Source organism: Sturnus vulgaris, chromosome 19 (assembly GCF_052056855.1).
Source record: "Sturnus vulgaris isolate bStuVul1 chromosome 19, bStuVul1.hap1, whole genome shotgun sequence".
Taxonomy (NCBI): Eukaryota; Metazoa; Chordata; class Aves; order Passeriformes; family Sturnidae; genus Sturnus; species Sturnus vulgaris.
The window spans coordinates 13,788,536-13,809,086 of NC_142261.1; the positions used below are offsets into that span (position 1 = coordinate 13,788,536).

The window sequence follows — 20,551 nt, forward strand, 5'->3', positions numbered from 1 at the left end:
TTTTGGTTGTGTTTTTGTTCTGCGCCTTTTTTTTCTTGTCACTTTAACGTAAAGGGATTGGTCTGAGTGTACAAGGGAGCCCTGGTTTGTTTGGTTTTAACCCTTCCAGACATACCTTTTGCCCATCTAATTTCCTTTCCTGTTAAGTCCTGTAATCCTCAAGAAAAACTCAGTTTGTCATTATTGGATATTCTGCATATAGAAATCACACAAGCATATAAATACGTTAAGCTGTATTATAACTGCATTAAATTTCCAGAAATTTAACACACAAAGCAGTGTCCCTCCCTAACCCTTGATGGAAAAATGCTGTAGTGAAGGAAGAAACTTGGAAGTTGTAAGTTACTTATATGTGACCTGTATCTTCTGGTAGGTTTCATAAATCAACTACATAAATCACTTGGAGTCATGTGTCCTCTGTCCCTGTGTCAAAGCTGCTTTAGGCACGGCTGTGTGTGGCTGCAGGTCAGATCCACAAGGGATGGTGCCACATTCAGCCTGTACAGTGTCACAGAGGGCAGTGTGACTGTGACCCTGCCTCAAAGAAAAGCAGCAGAGTGAAATGGTGTGAATTGCCATGTTCCCTGTTCCTCCTGTACTGTTCTAAGTACAGCCTGGCAAGATAGACTTGATAAAATGAAGCTTCACAGATTTTATTGTGTGCCACAATCCTCATAGGTGAATTTATTTTTAAATTCAGTCTTATAGCCAGGGCAGGTCTTGAGCACATACTCACTACTTTTCAAGAAGATGCAAAGAACAGGGTTTAGAGAGGCTTCTTCCCTGAAGCAGTCTATTAGGCTTTCATGACACTTAAAAATGGAGTTTAGTGTCTGGCACTGAAAAATGGTGCCCATTGTTGTCCCAGTGTTGAGAACAGGTCCCACTGGCACTAAAATGTCACACATTTCTCTCACCAAACCAGCCTGGTGCCTTTGGGCATGCAGGGATCACTGAATCTGCAGTGTGCCCAAGAAGGCAAATGATATCCTGGCCTGTGCTAGAAATAGTGTGGCCAGTAGGACCAGGGAAGTGATTCTTCTTCCCTGCCTGGTACTCAGCACTGCTGAGTAGTATCCAGTTCTGGGCCCTTCATTTCAAGAAGGACATTGAGGTGTTAAGAGTGAGTCCAGAGAAGGGCAACAGAACTGGTGAAGGGTCTGGAGTGCATGTCCTCTGAGAAGTTGGGGTGGTTTAGTTTAGAGAGAAGGAAGCTCAGGTAAAACTACCTGAAATGAGGCTGTAGCCACGTGGGGGTAGGTCTCTGCTCCCAGGCAAGTAGTCACAGGGTGAAAAGACATAATCTGGAGGTGCACCAGGAGAGGTTTAAGTTGGACATTAGGATTAATTTCTTCACAGGAGGGGTCATTAGATTTTGGAATGGACTGCCCTGGAAGGTGGTGGAGTCACCATACCTGGAGGTGTTTAAGGAAGAACTGTGGCACTTAGTGCTGTGGTCCAGTTGACATGGTGGTGTTGGTCACAGGCTGGACTCTATGGTATCAGAGGTCTTTTCCAACCTTATTGATACTGTGATTCTGTGAACTGGCCCAGTGCTTCTGGTATGCAGGGATCACCAAACCAACCCAGTACTTCAGGGAGTATTCAGTGATCACTGAATGGGCTTGGTGCCTCTAGGGAAAAGAGGGTGCTGAGCAAAGCGCTTAGAACACTATGGTGAAAACTCCCAGCTGACCTCAGACTGTTACTGCAAGATTGGGTCACATGGAGCCTCCAGGACTAAAACATGCTCGGCTCGGGGCATTATCCTCAGGGGCATGCAGCTCATTGCTTAGCTTGTAGGAAAATAGTTTTAACCTGTAGCACCAAGATTTCTTGTTCTGCTGGTAGAAATTATTAATTTCTCATGCTCTGCAGTACTCCAGAGGGATCCTCACCCAGGAATGATTGGCAGTTTTCTCTTTTAAACCCAGGAGTACATTGTGAGAAATGGTGAGTCTCAGCTGGGCAAACAGCAGTTCCAGAATGTCAGAAATACCTGCCTGCAAGGAATGTTTTGTAATCAGTCAGACTGAGAGATTGCTGAGTCTCTGGAAGTAGTTATGAGCTTGTGGAATCAAAACAGGATAACCAAAAAATAGCTGGAGGGGGAAGATGTATGAGCAGTGACTATTAGTGACATGGCTTTCACTTATCTAAGAAGAGCCACGGCTCAGGAGTGAAGACATACATATATTTGAGATGAGGAAAAGCCACTTTTCATTCCCCAGGAACTGACTTCCTGCATCATGCAATGAGCTTTTGTATCCAGATCTCCAAGTGAGTGGGTGGACCTAGGAAAAAGGTACCATTCCTGGGCAAGGTGGCTGTGAAAGACCATCACCTGCTTTCTGTGTTCTTCTGAACTGAAACTGAGTACTGCACTGAGGCACCTTAGCATTGCCATTGCCTCGCTTCTTGAAATCCCCTTCCAAAGTTTGGAAAGCAAACAAATGGAAGAGATGAGAAGTCACACAGGTGTCAAGTACTGGGAGCTAACAGCTCTGTGCTGCTCTAGGTATTATTTCAGATTATTTTGGGTGTTCAGGGACCTGCTTGGCAGTGCCATGGGCACACCATGACTATTGTCCCCTAGGAGGATGTGTATATGGGTTCCAGCTGCTGCGTGCTCACTGTCCTGCATAGGACACTCATCCTTATGCCTTAAGGCCTCAGCCCTGTAACTGTATCAGTCCCTGTCAGCTGTCTGAGTTGTCACTGCGTTAGTGGAGCAGGTTTGACCTATGCCCTTCTGGGTTACCACTGTGTTCTTTCCACTAGCCACAAATATGTTTAGCCACCAGCAACTTCCGTACAAGCTCTGATTGAAGTGGACCAAGTGCTTTAAGCAGCCTCCAGCCTCCTGTTGGCTTGATTTAGCCAGGCTGTCTCTTGATGATGGCTAGTCACACAGCAGAGTCCTTGGTAAGCAGCTGTGAACCCCAGAGCATGCTGCTTTGGGAATGAGGTGAAAAAACTCCACTGGGACACTACGTAGAAAGGAAAAGGGATTTCTGTTGTATTGGTCTAAGTGAACTGACTGGCTACAGACTCCAGTTTCCTTCTGGCTGGCAACCGAGTGCCGCTTTGTGGAGAGATATTGGTGGTCCCTAGTTGCTAGCCTGTCTTCTCGCTTACCTCGTCCTATGTAAATCTTAGGCAAGGTTGCTCCTTCACTGGTGTGTTTCCTTGGTTTGAGTGTCTCACAGCCACAGTTTATCTCCCTGTGAGAAGAGCAGGGAGGGAGATGTGTGATGTGTGTGCTTCTGGGTGTGCTGTAACCAGGCTGCTGCGCCCCCAGGTGTGGGGGTTCAGGCATTGTTTGCCTTGGTGTGAGCTATGCCATCCCTCAGCATGCACCCGTTGTATTGCCAAATTACAGAATCACAGAATGACTTGGATTGGAAGGGATCTTTAAGCTCATTTTGTCTGAAGTCTCCCTGAAGCCTTCTCCTGGATGAGCATCCCTAGCTCTCCCAGCCTGTCTCCAGAGCAGAGGGGCTCCAGCACTTGGAGCATCTCTGTGGCCTCCTCTGGACTCTCTCCAGCAGCTCCAGGTCCTTCCTGTGCTGGGCCCCAGGGCTGGCGGCAGCTCTGCAGGTGGGGGTCTCACCTGGGTGGGGCAGAGGGGCAGAATCCCCCCCCTCCCCTGCTGCCCACGCTGGGGGATCAGCCCAGGGCATGAGAAGTTTCTGGGGGTCAGTGCAAACAGGTGGGGCACTGCCAGCTCTCATCCACCAGCACCCTCAAGTCCTTCTGCTCAGGATTGCTCTCAGTCCATTCTCCTTGTGGAAAATGAGGTTTATTGAATGAACTTTAAGTAATACAAGGGTGTGCCTATCATCAGCATTACTGTTTGTCTAAGAGAGAGGCAAAAAGGGGAGTTGCTTTTATGTGATAAGTTTCTTGCATGCAAGGATCATGTGCAGGGTAAGTTTTCCAAATGCTGGGTCCTATTTAATGTGTAGCACAGATTTGTCTTTTTTCCAGGCAAAATTTAGCAATTATCAGAGATAAAAGCCTTTCTGAGAGTAGTCCTTTCCCTTAATCTCTGCAAGAAAATTACCTCTTTGGAACTCCTTTTCAAGCCTGAACTTAGTCCTGGTTTTGTGAGAGCCTTTCTCTGAATCACATTACCAGGCAGAGCAGGCAGGGCCACGGGCATTCTTATACTTTACAGTTCCTTGTTGACTTCCTCATGGATCCTTCCTTCAAATGTGCTTTTGCACAGTTTATCCTTGCTATTGCGTCAGTGTTGACTGTTACCTCTGAGCACATTTAAGATGCCGCGTCTGTGAGACCCTCTCATGTAAGGTTTGATTTTTGTACATTTTTGTGTTCCCTTTGTATCCTTGTACACATCAGTGCAGCAAAGGCTCTCTGGAATTACTCTCCTTGGGTGAATGTCTGACGATGTCTGTTTGTACCAATTGACATCCTTGTCCCTGTATGTTTCAGCGGAAGAGAAGGCTCGTGAGGCGGAGAGCAAAGCCCGTGCCCTTGAGCTGCGCCTTGGAGGGGATCTCACGCGGGAGTCCAGGGTGAGTCTTGTGCTTTCGGCAGTATGTCTTGTTTTGGGCACCAAGGGATGGTTTGGAGCACTGGCAGTGGAGTGATGCTGACTAGGCAGCACTCCATGGCAGCATGCTGTGTGCTGGTTAAGCAGGTGATGGCTCCAGTCAGCAGTGAACTTCCAGCAGCGTTTAGGCATCTCCACGGCCTCAGCATCACTGGATATGCTTCACCATCTTCATATGGTGTCCAGCCCAAGTGAGAAGTGTGCTGGCATTCCCCTGCCTACACCCCAGATATACCCTGCCTGGGAAGGTGACCTCCAGACTCCTGGTCCTGTTTGCTGACAGCCTCTGTGGAACAGAACTAGAGCTACGTGCTGTTTGGCTGTTCCCTGCTGCTTGGGCAGCTGTCTCTAAGGCATTTGGGCAGGGACTTTTGGAGCAGGCCTCTTTGCTTCCTTCCAGTGCGACTGTGGCTCTGAGGGGTGCAAGACTGAGCCCAATGGCAGGAGTTGGGAGGAGGGCTGGCAGGGACACCGGGAAGGTCAGCCAGTAACACCCGTTAAAATCATTGAGCTTCTTATTGGTATGGCATGGAAACAACAGTATCCAAGTGCCCGGGATGTTTCCTTGTGCTCTATTGTGACTAGTTTCAATTTCCTTAGTCCTGTTATTACATGTGGACGTTTTCCTCCAAGCAACTGTGTAGCTGCTTAAACAACCTAGCATAAATGTGCCCTACATGTGGAGTCACGCTGGTTGTCGCCCTCTACCGGTTTTCACTTCTTTACATTTAAAACATTTCTCAGCTCTTCATGAAAGACCAGTAAATCAAATTGAGTGAATTTTATGAATTTCCCAGCTTGACTATGCAATACCTGTTTACAGGTGACACTGCGTCAGGTCCAGAACTCGGCCATCACCATGCGGCGGGAGGCTGACGTCAAGAAAAGGATTAAGGATGCAAAGCAGCGGTGAGTACAGGGGCTTCCAAACTCTAGTACCTAGGCTGTTTGCTCCATGCTGCTTTGCATGTGTGTTCCGTTCAGCTCAAAGCTGAACCATAAGATCCATGGGCATCTTATCTGCCTGGGTTGTTAAACCAAGCAGCTGGGGCACTATTCTGGTTACCTCTGATATTCCCCTCTTATCTGCCGAAAGACCTGTGGGTCTTTGGATTGCGTTGTTTGGTGTAGATGTTTACCTGGTTTTCACATCTTTTTTTTCACTCTTTTGCTTTTTCACCTTCAGATAAGATTCAGGCTGATGAACAAATGTTCACAAGTTACAATGAAACTGTTTGAGGAATTTTAGGGATGTTTTCTCAAAACAGGCTGAATTTTGGTGTAGTCACTGCTGTGAAATCCCAAGCCATTCTTGTCGTTTAGCTCTGGTGGCAATTAACTTTGGTTTTTGATGTACTCACAGGAATATTTCAGGCTTCATATACATGTGTTTTACATTTTTCAAATGAAATGAAAACCAGAAACAAATGCTCTTAAAAAAATGCTGAGCCTGAGGAAGCTGGGATACAGCATGTCTCTATTCCCACCCATGTGTGCATGCTCATTTACATGGCTGCCTAGGTCAGAACTATCCCAGACTTGTTGCTGGAGATAGATCTAATAATCTGAAGATGCCAGAATGAAATAAATAAATACAGCTTTAATTTAAAAGTGCTAGAGCTAGGATCTGAATGATATAGAAGCTTGTGAGAGAAGCTGTTTCCTTCAGCTTCCACACATTTTTCCATCTACACCTTGTTCTTTAATTCTTGGGTTTAGTGACATTAGTGTGCAATGAAAAATTTTGTGAATAGTCTTCTGCCCTTCCTGCCCTTCCTGTTACTAAGCTGATCAGCAAAAGAAATGCTGTGGGCAGGGACGTGGCTTTCCCTGTATCCCTGCATTCATCACTCGTGATCAGAAGCTGTTCAGAGGATCGTGCTTTTCCACAGCATTATACTTCATTCAGAAAACCAAAAAAGATCCTGAAAGATGGGTATAATAGGGTAGCTTGGAGCTAACAATCTGTACTAACCAATCCCTGTTGTCTTTTGGAAAATTCTTGAGTTACAGAGGATGTCTTAGGACAGTTTTCTCCTGTTTCCATGATGTTGGGCACATCAATGAAAGAAGTGCTTTCTGGTTTCCAAAGGCTATGTAAGATCAGGTTGGATCTGAATCCAAAAAATAGGACAGGTACTAAATTTCTAGTAATGAAATCCCTGGCTTTTGGCCCACCACTTTGTTCTCCATGGTTTGCATGATAATTTTACTTCCTGTCCTCTCTGATAAAAATGAGGAGATGTCCTTCTTTTGTAGGTGAGTACATGCTATTACTTGAAATGTAAGGCTCTACTTTCTTTTCTAGAAGTTAGGAGAAGAAAATGAATCCCTGAGATGGGTGTTTTGCCCCACTTGCTCATGCTCTTGAATCATGGTTGTCTGCCTCAGTGGGTTGAGACCAAAGGGTCACATTCCAGCTCAGCAGTTAGCAGTGTTCAAGACCACTCTTGGCAACAGTTTAGATTTAAAACTACTGAAAGCTGCTATTTCAGATGTTTTCCTAGGAATGTACTACAGTCACCTGTTGTAAATGAACGTGTGTCACAGGGTACCATTGCATCTGTGTGAGGGAGAATGGCCTTAAACAAAAAATGGCTATGAATTTAATTTATTTTTGGGATTTATTTTGCAAAATTTCACCATTTAGACAGACTCGGATCTCGTATCTGCAGGTGATCATTGTGTAGGGTTCATGCATGCATGGATCAGGTCTTCCTAATATTTGATACTAGTAGACAGTCACCAGAATATTTTAAAGAGTTCCACTATCTTCAGCTAACCATTTGAGCAGAAGTCAAATTCTTCATTAAGATAAAGTACATAACTGCAAAGGACTTGATGGAGGCAGGTAGGTAATATAAAGGAGGTCGAAATTGAGAGAGGTGGGCAGGACCATGGTATAGTCTCTGCCTTGCAGTAGTTACTGGTTTGGACCTCGCATTTGAGGATACCTTCCTCCTGAAGCTGAGGATCCTTCTTATGAAAAATCCTCAGTATGGATATCAGGGAAGCTGTGGAACCTGATTAATTTAGTATGTTGAAGAGCAGGACTTCTGTTTGTGAGATGCTTTGATTTATAGCACAAAGAGATCAAAATCTCAAGGCTTTTGGCCTTAATGGAGATAGAATTCCTGGTAACTAAAGATTCAGATTGAGAAATCCCTATGGGCTCACAAACGTACTCAAGGCCAACTTTTGTTGGAGTCACCTGCTGCATAGATCGGCGAGAAATGCAAATTGATATCCCGACATTCCAGAAAATAAAGCTCTGCCTGGGCTGTTTGTTGTGTCCTCCAGGTTTCCAATTTAAGAAGCAGCCTTGTGAAATTTGGAGTTAGATGAACTTCTAGAATTGAAATACCAAGACTGTAGTTTTGTATTGAAGTCTGAATTTCCATGCTTTATCTAGAAAGAGATGTATAGCAAACCAAAATAGCATGGGAAAGGACCAATCTGGATGCAACAGTGCTCTCATGAAGCTAGTTCACTGAATAAAAACATCTGAAGTAAAAACCAGAATCCATTCTGAAGGAGAAAACTTACTCAGATGAATAATTAAATTATCTGTCCAGCCCAAATTAGTATTTGTATTGCAAAGTTTTTGTATTTTGTTCATACTTGGTTGTAATGCTCTTTCAACAAATGTTTTGTATTTCTCAGAAGTAGCAGTTTACAGGATTAATTTAGTGCTCAAGGGTGCTGGATTTCCATACCTTCTCTAACACTAGCAAGAATACGCTTTATTTTCAGCATCTCTTGAGGCTCTGTTTCATTCCCTACAGGGCACTGAAGGAGCCCAAGGAGTTGAATTTTATCTTTGGGGTGAACATTGAGCAACGCGAGCTGGACGGCATGTTCATTTATAACTGCAGTCGGCTGATCAAGATGTATGAGAAGGTGGGCCCACAGCTGGAGGGTGGCATGTGAGTCCTGCAGATTTTTCTGCAATCTTTTTGCTTAAGCCTGGCACATTTCTACATCTGACTTAGGCTGTGCAATAACCGTGTTCTGCATTAATCATTCTTCATGAGTCTGAGGCTTACTCATTTTGTCAGCCTTCAGTTTGCATTCTGACAAATAAATTATATTTAATACTGCCTAGTATTTCCCCGGTTTCTTGATAGAAAGTTCTCTACACAAATTTTAGTCATCTCTGCAGCAGTATGAGGTTCTTGGCATTTGGTGCTGATGAGTGCTGGTAGTAATAGTGCCCCATTCAAGAGACAGGCAAAATAGGTCTTGATAGCAAATACAAATATTCGAGCCCATCTTACATTTTGCATGACGGTTCAGGTTGCCAGCCTGTCAGTATAATGTTTGTGACTCTGTGTCCCTCTTCCAGGGCATGTGGAGGAGTGGTGGGCGTGGTGGATGTGCCCTATTTGGTTCTGGAGCCAACCCATAATAAACAAGACTTTGCTGATGCCAAGGAATATCGACACTTGCTGAAGGCTATGGGAGAGCATTTGGCTCAATATTGGAAGGATGTTGCAATAGGTAATGAAGCTTTGGGATTACCAGGGTCTAGAAGGAGAAATTTGGGTGGTTGGAGGGCAGCCAAGAGAACAGGCAGTGATTTTGTGGTAGTGGCTCCATATTGAGCAAGATGTGGTTTATTTTCCAGCCCAGAGAGGTATCATCAAGTTCTGGGATGAATTTGGTTATTTATCAGCAAACTGGAACCAGCCTCCGTCTAGTGAACTGCGCTACAAGCGCAGGAGAGCCATGGAGATCCCCACCACAATTCAGTGCGGTGCGTCTAATCCAGCTGCTTCTCCCTGGGGAAGGGGGGGGACACTCCTGGCTGCAGATAGGGACAGTTAAATGCTTAGGAGATTTGGGATGGACTATCATTTTCTTCCTAGGGCCCGTCTCCTCTGCAATTTGCCCTTGTCTGCTCTCAGTGGTGCTCTGTGGCATCCTGGCATAAGGCTCCTTTCCTGCACAGTTCACTAACTGATCTTCAGGTGCCCTGACAGAGCAGGGCGGCTATGACCAGTAGCAGTGTTGAGAGCAGGCTTACAAATGTCCTGTGAATTGGAACTCACCTGAGACACCCATCCCAGCACCAGAATAAGATCTGAAACATCCTCACAGGCAATGGGAAGTATCCAAGTAATTTGTACCCTGATGCACTGGCCTGCACTGTATCAGCACAGTGGGAACATTTTACACTTACCTTGGAATTTAATGCAAGTTCTCTTCTGTGCACCTCTAACAGCTCTGGCTAAGCCCTTGTTAGAGTAATAGGAAGTTCAACACCATCATTTTGTCACCTAGTGGAGGGACACCAAACTGCCTTATTTTCTCCCCAGGACTTGAGGATGTGGTTGTAGGAGGGAATGTAAGGCCATTCTTGTGGAATTTTTTTTTTAGGCTCTTCTGCCTTGACGGTTGTCTCATTCTTTTCAAGGTTCTTCTGAAGGAGGAGGGGCTTTACTCTCCTTTTTATCTTCTCATGTTGATATCTTTCCAGAGCCTGATTTAAGGACGCTTGGATTTTCTTGGCAGAACTTGTTTTTGTGAAGCTGTTAGTTTCCTGGTAGGCCAGCAATACTCTGGAAGACAAATCTGTGTTTCTGGTTCATCAAAAATTTAGTAGTTAGTTTGTATTTTTTAGTGGATAAGTCTCTGATTTATGTTACTTTGGTATCATTAAGAGACAGCCTGACTGCTGGGCTGAGCTGTGATGTCAGGTCATAGTTGCAGCAGGAGTGGGAGGTCCTCTGGTGTTGGTTGATGCCAGGCTTCATTGCATTCTTGTTAGGGTTGTCTTTGAGGGTTTCATTCAAGTGTTTTGTGAGCACAAAGAAAGAATTGACTCAATATATTGTGACTGTCTCTTGGTTTTTTTGGCCACTAGTCTTACCGTTATTGGATACACTTGGGTGTGGTCCTTGGGCATTAATTGGGCTGTGGGAGAAAATGTGTCTCAGGCTGTGTATTTCTGACTTGCAAAGTGTCTGTCTAACAGATGTCTGTCTGAAGTGGCGGACTCTCCCATTCCAGCTGAGCTCAGTGGAGAAGAACTACCCTGACAGTTGGGTGTGCTCCATGAACCCTGATCCTGAACAAGACAGGTAAGAATCAGTTAATAGTCAGACTTTACTGCAGGCTGCCTTATCTGCATATTTGGAGCTTTTTTCTGGTCATCTCTTCTTTGAAAACAGTTGGAGGGATTCTGTACCTTTAAGCTGTGCTCACAGTCTGTGAAAAGGCAGAAATGGCAATTGTATAGGAAGCTGAATGCTGGGTGGGCGTTTGCAATATGCAAATTGCAGAGGACATCCTCAGCAAGTGACAGGTCATGCCAAACTGGGAGGAGCAGGTGACAAACCAGGCAGTCACAGATCCATCCAGAGGGACCTGCAAGTTGGAGAAATGGAGCAACAGAAACCTATCCTGACATTCAACCAGGAAAATGCAAAGTCCTGTCCTTGGGGAGGACAGCTCCAGCAGTGGTGTGTGCTGTCCACCCCAGAGCTGAGCAGGCTCAGAGTGTTCTCATCAATGTATACAAACATCTAAACGCAGGCTGCAAAGAGGATGGAGCCTGGCTCTTCCCAGTGGTGCCCAGTGGCAGGATCAGACACCATGGGCACGAACTGGAATACTGGAGGGTCTCTCTGCACATCAGAAACACTTCTTTCCCTGCGAGGGTGACCAAATCCTGGCCTAGGTTGCTCAGGGGGATTGTGTAGTCTCCATCCTTGGAGATATTCCAGGATATGGTCCTGGGTTCCTGGTGCTGGGTGGTGCTGCCAGAGCAGGGTGGAACCAGATAGACCCCAGAGCTGCCTGTAGCCTATCAACCAGTGATATGGTGAAATTTGGATCCTTGATGGTTTTTCTGCACTGGCACAAGAAATACTATTGTAGGTTTAGATTATATTAATTTTGCCATGGGCAAAATAGATGGCAGTTGGAGAACTGTCATGGTGCAGGCTGGGAGTTAGGTGAGTTCTGGGGGGGCTTTGTAGTTGTCTTTATTGTTCCTACTGCTCCCACCCATCAGACAACAAACTGCAACAATTCCATTTGGTTGGGGTGGGCCCAGGAGGGACATTTTGCATGCTTGAGGGAGCAGCACAATGGTTCACTTTCCAGTGCTGTGCTTTACAGTTCCAAAATGTAGGTAGAATCTAGTGATTTATTTGAGTGAGGAAAATGATTGCTCTAGGCTGCTTCTCTGTGGAGAGAACACTGCTGGAAGCCAGTTCTTGTCTATATTGTGTAAGGAAGGGAAGCGTTTGCTCCACTGTAACTCAGGTCCCTTGTCTCAGGCCTTAAAGACAAAGGAGATGAATCCAGGCAGTAACTTCTGATTGGAATAAAAATTTTAACATCTGTGGCCGAAAATTTTGTGGAATAGTGATACTATTTTGAAGTATTGACTTTCTGGCTTCTTCCTTTTGGTACCTCCCAGTGGAAAAATACCTGTGCTCACTTCCTTGTTTGCTCCATTTGTATGTATAGCTCCTGCTGTAGAGCTCTGAGGAGTGTGGCATTGCTGAGGATGTTCCTGGACAAAATGCTGGGGCAGTGCTGAGCCTGGAACCTTAGAAGGGGCTGCCACATCCCCAGCCCTTCAGGTGGAAGCAGTAGTGAGGCTCAGAAGATATTGCTTGTACACACACACAGACACAGATCGTGTATGTACACACATCCAGCCCCACAGATAGCACAGGTGGGTATGTGCAGCACTCCTACAGACCACACCAGCAGCTTCATCCTTTTCCCTCTTGGTTCATCAGGATGAAGGGCCACTAGTGGAAATACTCATGTCCATGCCTGGCCTCCAGATCCCATGACTCTGGTTACTTGCACTGGGATAGATGGGCCCTGAGGCCTGCAGTCCCAGGTAGTGAGTTTTACAGACCTCCTGTGGTTACACATAGAACACACACATTACAGACCTCCCAGTGTCTCACTCTGAGCATCTCTCTGTCTTGATTGGATTGGGATCCTTGCTCTTCCCAGGTGCTTTCTGCCTAGAGAGACCCACAGCTCTGCCTATATCCCTATACCCATCTCCATCAGCTGGCACTCACTTGTGCCTCCAGTAGTCAGCTCCTGCAGGTCACCCTTAGATGTCCCTTCCCCTGCTCCCAGGTAACCTCCTGGTTGGCTTACTCTGGAAGAATAACTCCAGGATATTTTTTGATTAAGTAGGCTTACATGTGCTTTCCAGCAGCGAGTTCATTTGTGTCCTTTACATGAAGCAGAAGTTGCTCCAGCATTCCTCTGGCTTTTGGCTGAGGCCAGTTCCAAGTGCTGCACTGTTGGGTCCTTGTGCAGAGTTTGGACACCTTCACATCTGTGTCCTGACCATTCCAGGTATTTGTGGTGTCTGAAGGATGACAGGATTTGAGAAGCACATGGGTGGGGTCCTCAAGGTTGTGTACTGTGAGGGTGTGTGCAGGGTCTCATCCAGTCAAATTGGAAATGAAGCAATGTCAGAGCAATGTCAGGTCTTGAGACTCTCCTGGTATCAGAGATTGTATGGTAGTTTTGGCTGCCTCAGCAGTGTCCACTGTTGGCACTGAGCTGTTGCCCACCCTTCTGGTTTGTCCACCTACACTTCAGTGGCTGCTCATGGCATGGTGTTCCAAATCATCAGAGCTGAATGCCCATCTCAGTCTCTGTCATGGGAAGCAGTCACTCCTGCCAGTGTCTGTGTTGCAGTCAGCACCAAGTGCCACCATCACTCACTTTGTTAGAGAGAAGGCAGTGTCCCTGTTTCACACTATGAAAGAGTGTTAGGCCTGCTTGCCTCTGTTCTCCTATCTGATATCTAGTTGGATCCTAGATGTCCTTTGAATGGGTGGCTAAAGCACCAGCTGAAGATGATTGTATGTCTCAAAGCTCCTTGACCACCACCAGAATCTTGGTTTTAATCCATTCTGACTACCAAGATAATTCCTTTGTTCTGATTTGCTGCCTCCAGTGATGCAATCTCTGCGTTTGGATGCCATGAGTAGTCTGAATTTCTCTTGTTGCAGAACTCAAGGTGCTTTTGTTCTTACTGTGCTGTAAGACACAGCTTAGCAAGCTTCCAGCCAATTGCCATGAGCTGGAAGATGCATTTTCATGCTGGGAAATTTGTGTATGATGCCACTTGTCAACTTTGGGAACTGCAGATTTTGTGTCAGGCAGTCATTTTGCAGTGGTGACACACACTTCCAAGGAAGCCAAGGAAGTAACCACTCTCTGGAAAACACCGCAGCAGTGCTTCAGCTGGGAAGAGGCTGGTGGAGGAGCTGCTGCTTGTGCTCCTTCTCACTCACAGAGCTGATCAGTGTGTATCTGGTATAGAGATCTTGATAAAATCATCTCTCCTCAGCTTTTTGGAGCTTTGAGTGTTATACAGTGAGAGCCGGGTTCTCCCTTTACTAATAAGACTCTCTTCTGCAGGTTACCAGCTTGGTTCCAGTGCAGTGAGATCTGCTGGATCTCTTGGCTCAAACCATTCTTCCATGACTTTACCCAGCAGGGCTGATCCTGATCTGTCTTTCCATGACTCTGTTTGCTGATAAGAGATGAGCCTGGGTTCAGTCCCCTCTTCCTCCTCTGGCAGTGCTCCTGAGGGCTAGCTGCTCAGCCAGCTGATGCCAGATGATGCCAGTCCATTTGGGAGGGTATTTCCGACCTCTGTTTTCCTTCTCTCTCAAGGACTCTTCCAGGATTCTGCACCTGAGAGGACCTGGGAGAGTAGGATACTTACCACTGTTGTAAGCCATAGGCTGAACAGGATGGAAAAAGCAAATAGCTACAGGATATTGCCAAGGACACTGCCTGGCCTTGAGTGGCAAGGCAGAAGGCATCTGAGGCTGGAAGGCTTGTGGTAACATCTTAGTCATGGGTTTCTGGTACTGTGCTGTCCTTTCTGAAGGGAAAGAAGTCTGTAGAAAGAAGAACTGATATGAAGGAATAAGCTGATAAGAAGGAAAATTGCTGAAAAATTCTGGAGTATAGATGCAGTACAGAAGCTATCACAACTGTCATAGTTCCTGGGCTCTGAATTGGTGATTCCCAGCATAAATGCCCTTTTATTAACAACTATGCTTTTGATCCTTAATTCATATCTATTTTTCAAGTTGAAAACCACTACTTTTGAGATTGTGGGTACTGCAGAAAGGCAAGTAGCTTTCCTGCCGCATGTGGAATGGGATGTTGGGATAATCCTGCATGAGACGATACAGGTTCTGCTGTCCTTACTGAGGTTTTCTTACATTCCCTCCATGCTAGATGTGAAGCTGCAGAGCAGAAGCAGAAGGTACCACTGGGAACTCTAAAAAAAGACTTGAAAACAAATGAGGAAAAGCAGAAACAACTGACAGAGAAAATCCACCAGCAGCAGAAAAAGCTGGAAGCTCTGCAGGTGAGTCTGGAGGTCTCTAGCTAAGCAGAGCAGGTGTGATGGACCTCCATGTGCAAAGAGCTACTGCTGAGTCTGAAACCATCTATGCTCCTTCATGGGGCTAGGGCTGTTCTAATAACAGAAATTGATCATCTCAGCTTGCATTTAATTTTCTTTTGGGAAAATGGAAATGACAGCTGAAGGGATGTCTCTTGAAGGACACAAACCGCACCATAATTGTTGGTTTTAGCCTAGAAAACTGCTGGAATGGTTTCAGGCAGCCTCTGGCAGCTTGTAAACATGACCTTTCTGGGGGGTTTTTTTTGTTGTTGTTTTTTTATTGGGTTTTTTGGGGTTTTTTTTGTTTGGTTTGGTTTGGTTTTTTTGTTTTGTTTTGTTTTGGGTTTTTTTTTTTTTTTTTTTTTGTTTGTTTGTTTTTTGTTTGTTTGTTTGGTTTTGGGTTTTTTTAAATTATTTTATTTTATTTTATTTTTGTTTTTGTTTTGTTTTGTTTTTTGTAGAAAACCACTCCAATTCGATCTCAGGCTGATTTAAAGAAACTGCCTCTGGAAGCGACCACATGGCCTTCAAGGGAGGTAAATGGGATCCTGCTATAGGCTTTTACTCTTTTGTGCTTCCTTAGCTATTCTGAACAGCAGTTCCCCACTATTCTACCCTTCTCTCTCTCTACCCTCCTTTGTTTCAGCACATCCAAACTCAACGCCCACGATCTCCTCCTTTACCTGATATAATCAAGAATGCTCCCCGCAGACCACCAGGATCTTCACCTCCTCCCAAGTCCTGCAGTCAGCTGAAAAAGAGGCCTTCAGATCGTCCAAATAGCAGCTCTCCCAAGCTAGCCAGCATGCCCTTCAAGGAGGAGGCCAGCACTTCCAGGACACATCATCACACTGTTACAGCTGGGAAGTCTAACAGCACTTTAAAAACTCCTGCCAAAACAGGTACAAGCATGAAGTCCCTCTCTGGTCTGCAGAGCCCCAAAAGCCCACGTGAGACGTCCAGTCTAAAAGCTGCCAAGGTGCCAGCAGTAAGGAAATCTACCTCTGGCAGATGTTTACAGGTAAGAATCAATGGGATGAAACCCCTCAGCTCCTCACCCACTGTCCTGCTCAGCCTGTCTGCTCTGTCTTGTGGTATATGCGCTGTGGATGCTGCACAGGACAAAGAACTTTTACTTTAATCTTGGGTTAGGTTAGGGTGCATTTACACCCCTCGAGAAGATTGGTCTCATCTCTTTCCTGTTAGACCAGATTGTTTCCCCAGGGAAAAAGAAGTGTATGGAATGGTGGGGTGAGCATTTGCCTGATGATGTAGCACCTCTAAAACCTTCCAGAAAAGCTAATTAACTACCAAATTAAACAGTGGATGTTGGGCTCTTTTTTTTTTTTTTTTTTAACTTGGCTGCAAGAAGATTTTGGTTGGAAGTAGGTTGGAATTAATAGCTAGAGCTTGTTTGCTTCCTTCAGGCCTCCAGCACTCGAAAGAGGGCCTTGAACATCCCAGAGGATGGGTCTGAGGAGGAGGCGGAGCCCAAAAAGGAGAGGACAAAACGAGGAAAATTTTTGGCAGTTAAAGAGGAAAAGGATTCCAATGAGGTGGTGGTGGAGGTGAGAGTGTGCTGGTTTCCCCAGCAGAAGGTATTTGTCAGATGTTTATAATCTTTGTGGGAGGCCACTAATGTGAGCTCTCTCTACTCCCAGCTCACAGACAGTGCTGGAGAGGAAGAGTTGTTGGAACTGAAGAAAGCACAGAAAGGTGAGAAATGAGCCCTTAGGCTGTCACTAGTATCTGACATAGAAAAGAACGGTTGCACTAGTTTAAGGTGTGATTTCATTAATGAGATTTTAAAATAAGAAATCGTGTCAATTTAAATTCCAAACCCCAAGATTACTCTAACTTGCATGAAATATTTTGGCTGGGAGCCTTTTGATTAGAGCAGGAGCAACTGTGGTGTGGAAAGGTCTGTGACTGATGGCTGTGTCACATTGACAGGGGTGGGGCTGGGCTGCAGGGTGTAGTTGATAGCATGTTCACCCTTCCTAAGTGGATCGTACAGCCATGCCAGCTGGAAAATGTTCAGGACTGTATCTAGATCTGCTGCACTGCTGTGAGAGAAGAGGGGCTGGGAGACTCCAGGAAAGGTGATAATGGGGATGGTACTGCACCATCTGCCAGAGCAGGGCATCTTTTCAGCATACTTCCAGGGAGCTGTTTGCAAAGTGGCTCACTAGAGACATGTGGCAAATTGTCCTAGAGCCTATTGTGAGACTGTAAAGCCCATGTCAAACAGCTTGGAGTAGAGGAGAAACCTTCCATCTGGAATTGTCAGCTCATTTCCATGCATCTTTGTGTTTCTCAGCAGGAGCTGATCTGTGTGCCCATTTTGTTTTGATGGTGTCTGTACTGTTTGAGGGCATTGTCACAGGTTCAAGCATGCTCCCTGCTGAGGTTCCTGAATCTCTAGAGCTCCTGTAGAATGTGCTTTCCAGCAGCTGAATGTTTGCAAACGCTTTTGCTTCCCACTCACAGATAAGGGGCTGCACGTGGAGGTGCGTGTGAACAAGGAATGGTTCACAGGCCGTGTCACAGCTGTGGAAAGGGTCAGACACGCAATCCGGTGGAAGGTGAAGTTCGATTATGTCCCTACAGACACCACACCAAGGGATCGCTGGTAACTATCTCAAGTTACTGGATTTTGGAGGCTTGGTTTTTTTGGGGGAGGAAGGGCCTATTTTATTGCTATAGATGCTGAAGACAAATATGCTGCTGTCATGTCAGAAAACATGTGAGGTCAGGACTGTCCAGGGCTTCATAAGGAAAGGGCATGACAGATTCCATCAGTCTGTCACTGCTGCCTGCCCTGGAGGCAGCTGTTGTGTATCTAGAGGTCTATGTGACTCTTGGCTACAGGTTCTGATGAAACCGTGTTTCAGGTATGTCCAATGTAGAAAAAGATTCCTGACATTCCCCTTTAATACTTTTTCTCAGGGTAGAGAAGGGCAGTGAGGATGTAAGGCTTATGAAACCTCCCTCTCCTGAGTACCAGGCTCCAGACACACAGCAGGAAGAGGAGGTGGTCGTCGCTGAACCTTCTACCTCAGATTGCGTCAGAATCGAGCCTGACACCACTGGTTCCAGCAGCAGCCAAGAAACAGTTGACTTGCTTGTCCAGATCCTTCGGTGGGTTCACCACAGACCTTGTAAGCTCTGCGGTCTGATTGCTTCAGTCTGGTAAACTCTCAACTCTGGCTTTGTGTTTTGTTTTCCTGCACAGGAATTGTTTGCGATACTTCTTGCCTCCAAATTTTCCAATCTCCAAGAATGAGCTGAGTTCCATGAGCTCAGAAGGGTTGTTGGCATTTCCCTTGGTGAGTTCAGTACTTCTAGAAAAGTAAGCTTGTGTGTTTTCCCCACACATACTCCATTCTTATGGCAAATGTGCATCTTGCTGATGCAAGAGTGCACTCTTGAAAAGATAATTTCGATCCTTGGCAGACTAACATAGCTGAGGAAAAGAATGAGAGCTCTGAGAGATGCCTTGAGTCTTGTAACAGTTGTCTGAGGATTTTTCTAATTAGTGTGCATCTGTGTGGGAATGCTGTTGGCTGCTACTATCTTAAATTCTTAACCATTGCTGTTAGACTTCTAAAAAAGAGAGACCAGGTTAGAAGTTTGTAGAAGGAGGAGGTAGGTCTATCTCTTGTTTTGCTCTTGTTTTGCTTATAACTTATCTGGAGACAATCTTAAAAATTATAAATAATAACAAATAATTACCCCCAGATTCACACAATATTCTGAGTTGGAAGGAAGCCACAAAGATCATTGAGTACAACTCTTTGAGTCTAACTCACAACGTTAGTGTGGATTCTCAATCCCTTTATAGGCCATTTACTTTAGTATGAGAGAATATGGAAGCCAGCCCCTTCCCACTTTCCCAGGAGAGCAGGTTTACTGCCAGCGAGTCAGCTGCACACCTTAAGACTTTTGACCTCTGTTTATTTGAGCACAGGACAGGTGGGACTGAGCTTCCACCAGCAGCCTGGTACTGGGAGGACCAGTGCTGACTGGAATGCAGGGCAAGAGAACTGGCCTCTCTGACTTTTTCCTTTTCCAATATACCACCAAGAGAGACCTTTCCAAGGAGGCACATGCCTGCAGATGACTACATGACCAAAGCCAGTTAGTTCTGTTTTGTAGTCCCACACTTGCAGTGTGTGCATTGGCAGTCTCTCTCTTGTCTCCTCCCCTTCTATTAACTCAGACATCTGCTGGCATTTGCTGTAGTTACCACTTCTGCTTCTTCCACACGGCACCTTGGTTGTGTCTGGGGTTTTTGGTGCTGTCCTTACCTTGCAGTGAGAGGTTGTGTTGTCTGGGTGATCTGTACCACCGATACTCACAGTGTACAGGGGATGTCAGGCCTTGCCTGCAGCACGCCTATGGGTTCAGGCTTTTTAAAAATTAATCTAAATTCAAGCAGCTTTGGGGGCAGTTCTGGTATTGGAAGAATGTGAAAAACTATGTGAATTTCTTGCTGGCTGGTATAGACAAATCAGATGTAAATATTAGTGTGGGCAGGGCGTACAGGGGCAGGATTTGATCACGGGGGCCAGGAGTTTGGATCTTCTACAGCCTATGAGTGCTCATGTTTTTGTGATGCTTGATGCTATCTCTTAATGTGACATCTGTTGGATTTTGTCTACTACAGAAAGAATATTTTAAGCAGTATGAGGTGGGTCTACAGAACCTGTGTAATTCATATCAGACACGTGCCGATGCCCGGGCCAAAGCCTGCGAGGAAAACCTGCAGAACTCAGAGAGGAAGCTGAGGGAAACGGAGGAGAAACTGCAGAAGCTGAGGACTAATATCATGGCCCTTTTGCAGAAGGTTCAGGAGGTGGGTGGACTAGCAAACCCTGAGCTGCCTCAGCGTAGCTATCTGGCTCTTCCCCTACGGGCATTGTAAGTGTTTCAGTCCAGAGTCTCATTGGGTTCCAGCTTCCTCAGCTGGGAACAGGTTGGGCTGTCACTGCCCACCCTTGGGATCCAGGCCCTAGGAGTCCTGATGTGTGTTAATTCTCACAAAGTGATTCCTAATGGTGTGTATGTAATGTACAGCTTCTGTTTGTTCTCTGTGTGAGGCTGCTTGAGAATTTCCTCAGGCATAGGCAGTGCTCAACAGGGAATTTTTGCCCTGTTCTTGCACAGATTCTTAACTCCACATCTAGAAGTGCAAAACTTTAAACACACAATATAAAAAAGTCTTGTAGTAAAATTGATATATTGATATATATATACAATTAAATTAAAATAGAAGATATATAATTAAAACGTTTAAATAAATAAACTTACTTTAAATTAAAAAACTTCTTTAATAAAATCAGGATCAACCTGGAAAGGCTACTGAAAGCATCTGGAAGCAGTTGCTCCCTATTAGAAAACCTTGTTAAATCTAAAATAACCCCAACCAAACCTGCCTCGACTGAAATCAGTACAGAAAATCCATCACTTGAGGGCATTGTTTGAGCATCAGGTGCTGATGGGTTTCCATGGTTTTCTTTCAGATGCTGACAGGGAAATCTAGGGGT

General features: G+C 45.5%; 1 protein-coding gene across 7 annotated transcripts in view; it reads left to right on the plus strand.

The window, feature by feature from the left end:
• MORC2 (MORC family CW-type zinc finger 2) overlaps positions 1 to 20,551 on the plus strand; it is a 64,077-nt gene that overhangs the window by 27,983 nt on the left and 15,543 nt on the right. For 6 of the 7 annotated variants that reach the window (XM_014894797.2, XM_088176026.1, XM_088176027.1 and 3 more), the window contains 15 exons: positions 4,459 to 4,541; positions 5,403 to 5,488; positions 8,365 to 8,505; positions 8,925 to 9,079; positions 9,207 to 9,335; positions 10,557 to 10,662; positions 14,831 to 14,963; positions 15,464 to 15,538; positions 15,649 to 16,023; positions 16,430 to 16,570; positions 16,664 to 16,718; positions 17,493 to 17,634; positions 17,952 to 18,143; positions 18,238 to 18,331; positions 19,672 to 19,860. In XM_014894797.2, the coding sequence (XP_014750283.1) occupies positions 4,459 to 4,541; positions 5,403 to 5,488; positions 8,365 to 8,505; positions 8,925 to 9,079; positions 9,207 to 9,335; positions 10,557 to 10,662; positions 14,831 to 14,963; positions 15,464 to 15,538; positions 15,649 to 16,023; positions 16,430 to 16,570; positions 16,664 to 16,718; positions 17,493 to 17,634; positions 17,952 to 18,143; positions 18,238 to 18,331; positions 19,672 to 19,860 (2,096 nt within the window). The remainder of the gene's footprint in view (positions 1 to 4,458; positions 4,542 to 5,402; positions 5,489 to 8,364; positions 8,506 to 8,924; positions 9,080 to 9,206; positions 9,336 to 10,556; positions 10,663 to 14,830; positions 14,964 to 15,463; positions 15,539 to 15,648; positions 16,024 to 16,429; positions 16,571 to 16,663; positions 16,719 to 17,492; positions 17,635 to 17,951; positions 18,144 to 18,237; positions 18,332 to 19,671; positions 19,861 to 20,551) is intronic. The other variant, XM_088176028.1, reaches the window with a different exon arrangement.